At 33.3% G+C, this 12,358-nt stretch overlaps 1 protein-coding gene across 1 annotated transcript; it reads right to left on the bottom strand.

The window, feature by feature from the left end:
- Positions 1 to 1,666: 1,666 nt before the first annotated feature.
- Positions 1,667 to 4,917, bottom strand: LOC107948262 (xyloglucan endotransglucosylase/hydrolase protein 31). The gene is made up of 4 exons (XM_016882747.2): positions 4,565 to 4,917; positions 4,376 to 4,476; positions 4,083 to 4,300; positions 1,667 to 2,433 (listed from the first exon to the last, which is right to left on the bottom strand). Exons 1-4 carry the CDS (start codon positions 4,893 to 4,895, stop codon positions 2,073 to 2,075), a joined length of 1,011 nt encoding a protein of 336 aa, XP_016738236.1. The 5' UTR covers positions 4,896 to 4,917; the 3' UTR covers positions 1,667 to 2,072.
- Positions 4,918 to 12,358: the final 7,441 nt, after the last annotated feature.

Below are 12,358 nucleotides of genomic sequence, written 5' to 3'. Positions count from 1 at the left end.
ATATATGGTATTTATATTATTTAATTTGAAATTTAGTCATTTTGTCGATATTATTTTAATATGGTCAGTTTAATTTTTTTAGTTTAATTAGAACAAATTTATTCGACTCGACTCGATTATTATTTTAAATTCGTAAAAAAATTGAATTAAATTAAAATAATAAATAAAATTTATCAATTCAATTAAATCTAAAATTTTTTCATTCAATTCTACTGGATTTAACAAATAATGTTTAAATTGGAATGAAGTGTTGATTAGACCAGCGTCTTGACTTTCATCATTGTTTCTTCTCTCTCTCCCAACCAAATTCATTATTACCAAAACAAAACAGAAACACACCATCTCTTTCCATTAATAGTGACAAATTATAGGCTATTTTACCAAACTAGTCCAAAAAAAATATTATATTTATAAAAATAACTCAAGTTTAAAAATAATCACTAAAATAATCTAAAAAGAATAGTAAAATTGAGTTGTGACCTGTCAATGGCCGAAACCCACTCGTATTTTGCACTCATGATTGTCTAATAATTGTGTCAGACTTAAAAAAATTAATTTTTTGAGTTTTGGCCTGTCAATGGCCGGAACCCATGTATTTTTTTAAATTGTATAATACTGATATACGAAAAAGGAAAAAAAATTTTTTTGGGGTGCTGGCCTGTCAATGGCCGGCACCCAGTACAATTTAAAAAAAATTTCTTTTTTTTTTCGTGTCAGAGTCATATCAATATATGAAAAAAATAAAAAAAAATTTTGAGTGCTGGCCTATTAATGGCCGGCACCTAGTACTATTTAAAAAAATTTTCTTTTTTTTTCGTGTCAGAATCAGATATCAGTATACGAAAAAAATAAAAAAAAATTTTGGGTGCTGGCCTGTCAATGGCCGGCACCCAGTACAATTTAAAAAAAATTTCTTTTTTTTTCGTGTCAGAATCAGATATCAGTATACAAAAAAAATAAAAAAAATTTGGATGCTTGACTGTCAATGGCCGGCACCCAGTACAATTGAATTTTTTTTATTTTTTTCGTGCCAAAATCAGATATCAGTATACGAAAAAATAAAAAAATTTTGGGGTGCTGACCTGTCAATAGCCGGCACCCAGTACAATTTAAAAAAAATTTTATGTCAAAATCAGATATCAGTATACGAAAAAAATAAAAAAAATTTGTTTCTATACTAATAAAAAATAAAAAAGAGTGTCAGATGGATGAGATAAAAATTGGATAGAAACAAATTTTTTTTATTTTTTTCGTATATTAATATCTGATTCTGACACGAAAAAAAAGAAATTTTTTTTAAATTGTACTAGGTGCCAGCCATTGACAGGCCAGCACTCAAAATTTTTTTATTTTTTTCGTATACTGATATCTGATTCTGACACGAAAAAAAAAAGAAATTTTTTTTTAAATTGTACTGGGTGCTGGCCTGTTAGCACCCAAAATTTTTTTTTTCGTTTTTCTTGTTTTCCCTTTTTCGTATATCAGTATTATACAATTTAAAAAAAATACATGGATTTTGACCATTGACAGGCCAAAACCCCAAAAATTAATTTTTTTAAGTCTGACACAATTATTAGGCAATCATGGATGCAAAATACGAGTAAATTCTGGCCATTGACAGCCACAACCTAATTTTACTGTTCCTTTTAAGTTATTTTAGTGATTATTTTTAAACCTGAGTTATTTTTATAAATATAATACTTTTTTGGACTAGTTTGGTAAAATAGCCCAAAATATAAGACATACTTACATACACTTGAAGGCCCCTTAAGCCATTTCTCTTTCTTTTGATGTCTCGTGTCGAATTTTCCTTCGTGCTTTTCTTTCTTTAAAAAAAAAAAAGCAACACTTTCACAATCATATTTTTATTCCAACCCACAATCCAAAACACTAACACCAAAAACAGCACAAATTGACAAAAACAACAAACAACGTGTAAATCTTCGAAGACTTTGGACACTTCATCACTCTTGCACCTGTTCTTGGCAAGCAGGACCCATCTCAGCACCCAATTTAACAATGATCACAAATTTGCATCTTTATAAAAAAATTTTAAATATCCAGTTCTTAATTTAGCACTCGGGTATCTGACCATGATCCCTCTTAGGGTCCTGGCAATAGTCATACACCAAATAGTTCCTTTGGACCCAATTCATGGCCGCGAGTTGTTGTTGACTAAGGCTACCAGTGTCGGATGGAGAGACCGAGGGCGGGCGGCATGACGCAGGGCCACCGGCTATACAGCCACTGATTTTGAAGTTTGTATACCTACCAACAAAGGGTTGGTAGTTATAATTAGCTTTGTATCTCCCATTATCGGTGGCCCAAGTTGATGCATCCCATATTGATCCATACACCCACATCGGTCTTGTTGGAAATGTGGCTTCACTCTTCCTTGTGTACCTCCTAATTGGCACATCGTCTACGAAAAATCTGTTGATTGAATCATATATTATACCCAAATTTAACGAGTTTAGAATCTGAGTTTAGGAAGAGTGAGTTACATTATTAGGATAGAATTTTCTCAGGGGAACCGACAAAAAATATAACGTGCAAATATATCGCTTTCCGTAATCGTACGACTGCACTAACAAAAGTAAAGCAAATAATAAACCCATCAAAATAAAAGTTGTGATCCCATTACCAGTCCACGTCTCAATATATGAGTGGACATGATAATTTGTACATCATATGCATACTGATTTGTTTATATTAGAATAAGAGATAAATATCAAAATTTTACATAAGTTTTTGATCTAACGTGTAATGTTATATATAAATTTTGATCTAATATGTAAAATTTTACACGAATTTTGATTTAATGTGTAATATCATGAACTTTGATTTTGTGCGATTTATATATAAATTTTTTATTTAGTTTAGGTTTTACAAATCTTTAGCTACATTATTGAATATAAAAATAAATGTATGCAATCATTTCTTTAAATGTATACAATTAAATTAAAGTTTAGTTTTCGTGTATACATATGAATTACAATACAAGTTTAATTTGTATAACTACAATAATAAAATTTTATGTCCAAATCTTTCAAAAAAAATTGAAAGTTATGATTATCCTATTTTTTTCACCCTAAGACTTCAAGTATTGCGAAGAAAAATAGAAGGAAAAGATTGAGCGTTATTGGTTTTATTTTAATAAGGTAGAATAAATACAAAATTTAAGGCCTAGAACCATTTATTTTGATCTAATGGCTAGGATTATTTTGGTTCTCATTCTAAAAGTTTTCACTATAATTGCCACCAAATTTTATAAGTGTTGAATTGATATTAGAAAGCTGTTTGATAAATTAGTAAAAATAAGTACTGACTATAATTAAGCTGTTTGATAAAAATAAATATTAATTTTAAAATATTAATTATTTTTAATTTTAATCTTATTAATATAATATTTCATATTATTTTAGATAGTTTTAAATAAAAAAATGTGTTAATTGAATATCTCATTTTTTAAAAAATAATTTATTTCAATTTTTTAATAAAATAAAATCAACTTAATACTTTCTATGTGATAAGTAAGTAGCTACCTATTTATATATTTTATCCAATATTTTTTTGTTGAAATTTTTATATTAAAAAAATTAAAATGATTATGAGACATATTTAAAATATATTTTCAATTAAATAAAATAAAAATTCTCAATAATTTATCAATTACATTCTAAAAGAGTAAATTAATAGAAAAAATGGGGGTAATAATTAAAAGAATACTTTTGATAAAAATTAAATTATTAATATAACCTTTTAAAATTTTATTTATATTTTTATGTCTTCTCCCAGTTAATATGATTTGACCCACAACCACGCCACTGTAAAAAAATTTTTAAATAATTGAGAAAGAAAATGAGATTACATCGAATTGATTGTAAACTCTTATATTTACAACATAAATATTATATATATATAAACCGTTATTATCAGTGAAAAAAAGCCAGAAGCGGAATAATTAGTTGAATTATTGGACCCCAAAGCATGGAAAATAAAGTATGCATGCATGAAATGGATGTGGTCAAGCATGATTAAAGCGAAGAAAAGCTGAAGTTAACGATTTAAATATTACTTACATAATCTCACTAGGGGTCCACAGTGCAGCATAGTTATGGAAGTCTTGCGTAGGATCAAACCATAGATGAAATTTCATTTCCCTTCCAATTATATTTCCATCGCCACTTCCTTTAATATACACATTAGTCTGCAAAGTGTAGAGCTCATCTGGTGTTGTTCCGAGGAACTCAATATCAATTTCATCATGGTTTCCGGGGTGATCTTCGTTGTTTGAAAGCTGTCAGAATTTGCGTCAAATTCAGTGATATTTTTATTTTTAACTTTGTGTATGTAAACTAAACATTAATCTTACGTAGAAAGATGTAATGACTCCTGCTGTATAACCAGGTTGGAGTTTCATGGCAGCACCAAAGTAACCAGATTGGTATGGCTGAATTGACTTGAAACCACTTCCTGTTTTCACCATGAATGCAAAGTGATCATCTCAAGGAAGGTCTATGAGAAGAAACATCATGGAAAAGAAAAAACAATGGGAAAGAACCTGAGGTTTTATCAAGCCAGATAGTTATTGAATCCTGATCGGCTCTCTGATGCTGAGGACCCCATAGATTTCTAAAAACTTGATCAAATTTCACAGTACGAACACTGGTGGAGGGGGAGTATCCTGGGGAAGGTGGACCCTGTCCCTGAGCAATGCTCCATGAAAGCATGACGAAAGAAAGAAACAGAGAGAAAATTGGAGCCATAAACGGGAGACAGAAAAGAGAAGGCAAAGAAGAACAGACTATCAGTAGAGAAACAAAAAGGACTAAATGATTAAATGCATATTGGGACCAAATATTGAAGAAGGTTATGAAAACTGGTTTGTGCATGGAAGAGTGTGGCAATACCCTTGGTATAAATAAGGAGATTGAAGGCCCACCATATATACGGTGAATTTTTGGTTGATGGGGGTAGCTGTGCATGCGGACAAAACCTTGAAAAGCTTGTTATAAATATGAGAAAAGATGGTTGATGTGACAATTGACATATATATATAGTTTCACTGCTTTATGGTATCAAACTTGCTATTTCGGTTAGTTCACTTTGAGAAGTAAAAGATGAAACGGTGATGAAAGCACTTTTTAGATAAAAGCTTTTGGATTTGAGATGAATTTTGTATTTATAATAAGAAAAGAAAGATTATGTTTTCGTTTTATATGTCGACTGCATTTTATCCCTTGGGAATAATGTAGGGATATTGTTTTCCATTAAACTGTGGTTAACACATTAATTGAGTACGAAAAATTTGGAAGAAATTAATTATGTTTTAGGTATTAGAATTCTAAGGGATCGAAAAAGTAAAGTGATAATTTTATTACAATTTTAAACATAGATAAAATATTGGAACGTTTTGCAATGACCAATTCAAAGAAGGTAATTCAACTTTTGTATCGGGCTTTCATCTTTTATTAGAGGTTTGTCCTAAAACAACGAAAGAAAGAGAATATATGAGAAAGGTTCTTTATGCTTCGACTGTAGGATATCTCATATATGCTATGTTATGCACATGTTTAAATATGTAACGACTTAAAAAGTGCAGACATTGGAAAGTGAATTATCGGGCCTCCGTTTTAGTGAAACCGGTTCGTAAATATTTATTAAAAATATTTACAAAGTTAGTTGTATGATCAATTAGGTTTTGGTTAGGTGAATTTGACTTAATTAGGAGTTATTGTGAAAAGGGACTAAATTGAAATAGGAATAAAAGTTGAATAATAGATTAAATAAAAGTTAAAAGGATCAAATAGTAAATTATGCCATTAGCCTAAATTAAGGCGGCATAACAAAAGAAATATCTGAGATATTTTAGTTAATATATATTATATTTATTTACTTAATAAATAAGTATTATATTAATTATATTATTATATTATATTATATTATATATGTATAACTTAAATTAAATAACTAAGTAAAAGAAAGAAACAGAAACTAAAAGAAAAGAAATAATAGCAATGGACGAAACAGAGAAGAAACAGGGGAGAAAGAAAGAAAGAAAAAGAAAAAGGAAAATTTGGGTTTCAAGGTTCAAAGTTAATTTGGCAAGTTAGTTTAATCCCTTTTCTTGTAATTTTGATGTTTTTGGAATCCTAGAACAAAGTATTTTTGGATTTATGTTGAAATTTTGTAAGATATTAGATTTTTTTTAGACATGGTTCATGTTGGGAAAGACGATGAATTAGGGGTTAAATTGATTTAATTTCAAGTTAGAAGTTAGTAAATGATTTAATTGTAATATAAAGTGTAAGTTTTGAATAGTAGGGACTAAATTTAAAGAATCTCGAAATTAGGAATTTATGGTGAAATTGAAGGGTTAAAATGAATTTATAGTAAGAATTAAGAGAGAGAATATGGAGTTAAATTGGGAAAATAAAATTAGTATTGATAAGGGATTAAATTAGAATTTAGGTAAAGTTTAGGTATAAATGGAAATAATTAGATGAAATTGTGTATTAATGATTTTTAATTGTTTAATTACGTAGTTAATGTCGTGCAAGAGTCATTGACCAAGAAAGGAAAGGAGAAGGTGGACAATGAGTGACTCGAGAGAAATTTCGGTTAGTATTACCATAATTCGAATTTACTTATTAATTGTTAAATTTTAAATTAATATACATGATAAGCAAATTGAGGTAAGTATCACGATTGAATTGAATGATAAATACGTATTGGTATTGAATTTATTAATAGCAATTGTTGAATTTTGAATAATATGTTTAGTAAATAAAAATAAGGTGAATATCGATATTGAATTAAATGATATTGAATTGTATGTGAATTGAATGGAAATTACTAGTGATATGATTTGAATTAAAAGAATTAATGTGGTATTGAAATGCATATTGGATTGAGAAATTGATTTGAATTGTGAACATGAGAAATTGTGAATTGAATGAAATTGAAATGAAGTATGAATATATATGAGCATTTCATGGTACATTGATTGGAAAGTGGAAAAATGTATTGATATTGAATTGTATATTGATTAGAAAGTGAAAAGTGAATTTGAAATGAATTGTGATTGAATCGAAAGTGAATTTGAAATAGAAAAAAAATGATTTGAATACCTTATTAACTAGTCGGGCTGAGTCGGATATAGTTGGCATGCCATAGGATTGGAAGTGTTCAGGGATACTTCGACCTCGAGTCGATGAGACACTGGGTGTCACTATATTTCTTCGGATAGTTTCGATGAGGTACTAGGTAATGTCACGGACCGCAGTTCAAAGCCCGTGACAAGCGCACCAAATGCATCCAATGGAGGTCTGTTGCTCAGATGGGGATCATTTGGCCTACGAGAACTGGCCCGATTCAAAGAGCTGTTGGACAGGCCTGTCACATTGAAGCCTGATGGGCCCGATAATGAAGATAGGACTAAGTAGTCTTAGAAGTTCTAATTGTACACAGCTTCTAATTCTGTAAAGTTAGAGTCCTAATTGAATACAGCTTTTAATTGTAGCCATCGGTTTTGGGGGAGCTCAACTATAAATAGAGAGCCTCCCCCTCATTTGTACTCACTCCTGAATTGTTTCATTATTCTTTGTGAATAAGAATTGAGAGCATTTACTCAAACTTTTCTCTCAAGCGTTCTTGCTTTTGTTCATCTTTCAAAGATCGTTCTTAATTCGTTCTTCCGCTGTTCTTCGTGAAAACTTTAAGGGAATTCTGTTGAATCCTTTATTGTTACGAGTTGAGCTGACTTAGGCGTTTTTACGGTTGAATCCATTATCGGTGGAAGTTAGGCTGACTTAGGCGTTTTTAAGCCAAGAAACTGCCTAAGGCCGCACGGATGTGTGGGAAAACTCCAAGTCCGTGACAAGTGGTATCCGAGCCAAGGTTTGAACCAAGTAATATTCGAGTTGTTGGTTCAAAGGCACCGTTGGGATGTCGAAAGAAGAGTTTGAACAAAGGTGGGCGAGGAAGTCTTTGAGGGAGACAATATCGGCAGTAGAGGAACGTGTGGGTAAACTCGATGGATCCATGGCGGATGTAAAGGAGGCACTCGATGGGGTCGAGGATCGCATAACAAACTGGGAGGAGCAGTCTAGAGACTATGTAAAGATGTCTCTTGATTCCACCATGGACAAGGTAAACAAGTTGTTTAATTCACACAGGGATAAGCTGTCGGAAAGGAATGATGCTCTCGAGGCTATGATGATGGCTTTGAAGGAGGAAACAATGGCCACGACGAAGGCTTTGAGCACAAGAATAGAGGAGCTCGAGGGAGAGCTATCCTTGTGTCAAGCAGCCGTGGGGAAAGTAGTGGCAAATGCAGCACTCAGTAATGAGGATGTCCCAAAGCCGAAAGAGTTTGTGGGGACAAGGTCTGCATGTGATGTGGACAATTTCTTGTGGAGGATGGAAAACTACTTCCGTGCCAAAGACATCATGGAGGATGCGGTTAAGGTAAACACTGCTTCAATGTTTCTTACTGACATTGCGCTTTTATGGTGGCGAGGTAGGACCACAGATAAAAGGCAAGGTGAGATTGGGACGTGGCAAGAGTTTCAATGCGAGTTGAAGGGACAGTTTTACCCAGAATTTGCCGAGGAAGAAGCTCGGGCAAATTTGTAAGAGATAATGCAACGGGGCACAGTGAGGGAGTATGTTCAAGAGTTCAAGGAACTCATGCTCCAAATTTCAGATGTGACCGATGAAGAAGCATTGCTTGCTTTTCAAAAGGGATTGAAGCCGTGGGTCAGACAGGAGGTGGAACAAAGAGGTGTCCAAAAACTGTCGGAAGCCATGACGGTAGTTGAGTCCGTGGTGAAGCTTGGTCTAGGGAAAGACAAGCTTGGGTCTTCCAAGTCCGATGGAAGGGGCGTATGTGAAATGGATCACAAGGAAGATAGAGTTAATGGCAATGACAACGGCGACAATGGTGGTAATGGGAAACCACGAGTTGGGAAGAAGAAACCCAAGAGGAAAAGGGACAAGCTAAAATGCTTTCTCTGCGACGGTCCACACATGTTGAAGAAATGTTTGAAGAAATCCGCGCTTAAGGAGAAGCCGGTGGGTAAGGCCTTGATACTTGGTTCGAGCGCAAGGGGTGTCGAAGCCAAGGAGGCCGAAAGCGAGAAGAAGCCAGTGGAGTGCTTCTTGTGTCATGGTCCGCATAGGTTGCGGAAGTGTCCGAAGAAGTCTGTCATCGAGGGGAACGATGGAGCAGACAATGAGCCCAAGAAGCTTGGTTCAAGCAAGGGAAAAGCCGAAGCCAAGAGGGCAAAGAGGAGCAAAAAGAAGCAAGTTAAGTACTTCTTGTGCCGTGGTCCGCATGAGTTGCGGAACTGTCCAAAGCAAGCCGGAGTCGAAAGAAACGCAACGTCTGAGCTTGGTGAGTCGTCGAAGGGGCTTCCACCCAAGGAAGAGGTGAGTTTGTCATCTAACTTAGCGGATAAAGTTGCGATGAAAACAGTGAAGCTGGGACCAATGAGGCTCAAGTTGAGTGAAGTATCAGAGTTAGCCGAGTCATCGATAAGGCTTCCACCTATAGGAAAGGTAGGTGGTGCATCAGACTTTAAAGGAAAAGAAGCGATGCATGTGGGACAGTTGACCAGAGTAAATGCGACGAGCAGGACGGCTCGAGTTAAGAAGCGACAGAAGTCGAGGCAAGAATCCCAAAGAAAGGGAAAGGCTAAGGCGACGAGACGAGACCGAGGCGAATCAAGTCAGTGCCATTCAGAAGTCGCAATGAGGGCGTTGCGAGAATGGGTGGGGGAGAATGTCACGAACCACAGTTCAAAGCCCATGACAAGCGCACCAAATGCATCCAATGGAGGTCTGTTGCTCAGATGGGGATCATTTGGCCTACGAGAACTGGCCCGATTCAAAGAGCTGTTGGACAGGCCTGTCACATTGAAGCCTGATGGGCCCGATAATGAAGATAGGACTAAGTAGTCTTAGAAGTTCTAATTGTACACAGCTTCTAATTCTGTAAAGTTAGAGTCCTAATTGAATACAGCTTTTAATTGTAGCCATCGGTTTTGGGGGAGCTCAACTATAAATAGAGAGCCTCCCCCTCATTTGTACTCACTTCTGAATTGTTTCATTATTCTTTGTGAATAAGAATTGAGAGCATTTACTCAAACTTTTCTCTCAAGCGTTCTTGCTTTTGTTCATCTTTCAAAGATCGTTCTTAATTCGTTCTTCCGCTGTTCTTCGTGAAAACTTTAAGGGAATTCTGTTGAATCCTTTATTGTTGCGAGTTGAGCTGACTTAGGCGTTTTTACGGTTGAATCCATTATCGGTGGAAGTTAGGCTGACTTAGGCATTTTTGAGCCAAGAAACTGCCTAAGGCCGCACGGATGTGTGGGAAAACTCCAAGTCCGTGACACTAGGTACCAACTTTCTTCGGCTCTGTCAATGAGACACTGGGTGTCACTTTATTGCTTCGAACTATCTGATGAGGCACTAGGTGTCATTCTAGTGTGTTTGGTTGGATCCGTGTATCCGCCAAGGTCCGAGTCAAGTTAATAGGGGTAAATAATTGAAATGAGAAATTTTGAATAAGTGTGATTGATTGGACTATGGAAAAAAATGAGAAAGTGAAATTGTGAATTGATATGTGAATTTGAAATCGAGATATGATATTTGAATATATGAACCTAAAGTTCATGATTTGATTAGGAGTAAATTTTTGTTATATGATATTAATGAGTACAAATTGCAATAGAGTTGATATTGAATATAGTGATAAATTGAATGAATTGTATATGAATTGAAATGAACTATTGGAATGAGATATGGAAATCCAATGAAATTGAGATAGTGAAATATTGCTTATTGATATTAATGATCAAGTTGATTTAAAGTATGAGATAATTAATGAATAATTGTAGGCATAAATTGAATGTATATAATTTATTGATTAATGTTATAAATTTGAATTATGGTAATACCACTAAGTATACCTATACTCAGCGTACGGTTGTTTCCGTGCGCAAGTTAGTAGAAAGCTAGTGTCCGGTCCAGCATCCAAAAGAATCCCGACCTCAGATAAATTTTAGTGATGTATCTTTGTTTTGATAATGTGGCAAGTACTTAGGTGATGTATAGGTTAAGTATAAGAGTTTTGTGATAGAATGATGTTTAAATTGGTTATAAACATGAAATGGAACTAATATGACATATTTGATACAAGTATGAAATGATAATAACCTGATCCGCTTTTGAAACGAAATTTGGGCCTTGAGAGTCCAAATAATGGACTTAATGATTAAAGTATGATATGTCTGTTATTTACTTGGGGTTAGGGGGTGTTACAAAATATCTGTTTCGCAATAGGATTGGTGAGTCGATATTAGACGAATCCTAATCGTACACACTGGGAAGAATTTAACTATATACTCAAGTATTTACGTAGAACCATGGACTATAAGCTTGTGTATTCCATGGGAGATCTTACTCCTATTAGTTATATAGATTTTGACTTTCAAACATGTTGGAATTCAAGAAAATTAACATTGAACTGTGTCTTTGTCCCAGGCAATGAGTCTATATTGTGGAGAAGTATCAAGTAGAGTTGCATTGTTGACTCTACTATGGAGGTCAAATATGTGACAACTTTTGAGGCAACAAAAGAAGCGATATATGGCTTCAGAAGTTCCTTACAGATCTTAAAGTCATTCCTAATATGGAAAAAAGCTATCACATTGTATTATGAAAATTAGGGGTGAACATTCGATCGAATTGAGTTGAATCGAGTGAAAGAATTTTGAGTTGATCAAGTTGGCGAGTCCTATTTTATCACTTTAATTCGATTCAAAAAATTCAAATCGAGTTAAATTAAAAAATTAAATAAGCCAAATTAAAATCTTGTTGCAATATAACTAATTCCATGTGAGAGCACATAACTTTAAAACCATATATATTTGAAAACCTTTTCAAAGTAAAATAAGAAGAAAAAAAATACTTTAGTATAATAATATTTAATCATTAATTAACTTATTTAGCTTACCAAAATTATTATTTTAGCAAAATTTTAAAATTTTAACTTTTTTATATATTCTTTAGAATTTTTTAAATTTTTTATAATTTTTAAAAAAATATATAAATTTTGAAACTTTTTATAAATATTTTTAACTTTTGAAAAGTATTTTGATTTTTTTTGTAATTTTTGTTGAGAGAGACCAATTTACTCATTTTCAAAATTAATAAGGACCAAAGGAGTATTTACACTAATCTGTTATTCGAATTATTCAAATTGTAAAATTTAACTAGACTCGAACTCGAAATTTAAATTACTTATTCGAGTTGACTCGATTCAGTTAACTCAGAATTTAATTTTTTTAAT

The sequence above is a fragment of the Gossypium hirsutum genome, chromosome D08 (genome assembly GCF_007990345.1).
Source record: "Gossypium hirsutum isolate 1008001.06 chromosome D08, Gossypium_hirsutum_v2.1, whole genome shotgun sequence".
Classification (NCBI taxonomy): Eukaryota; Viridiplantae; Streptophyta; class Magnoliopsida; order Malvales; family Malvaceae; genus Gossypium; species Gossypium hirsutum.
This window is presented reverse-complemented; position numbering and strand designations above follow the sequence as displayed.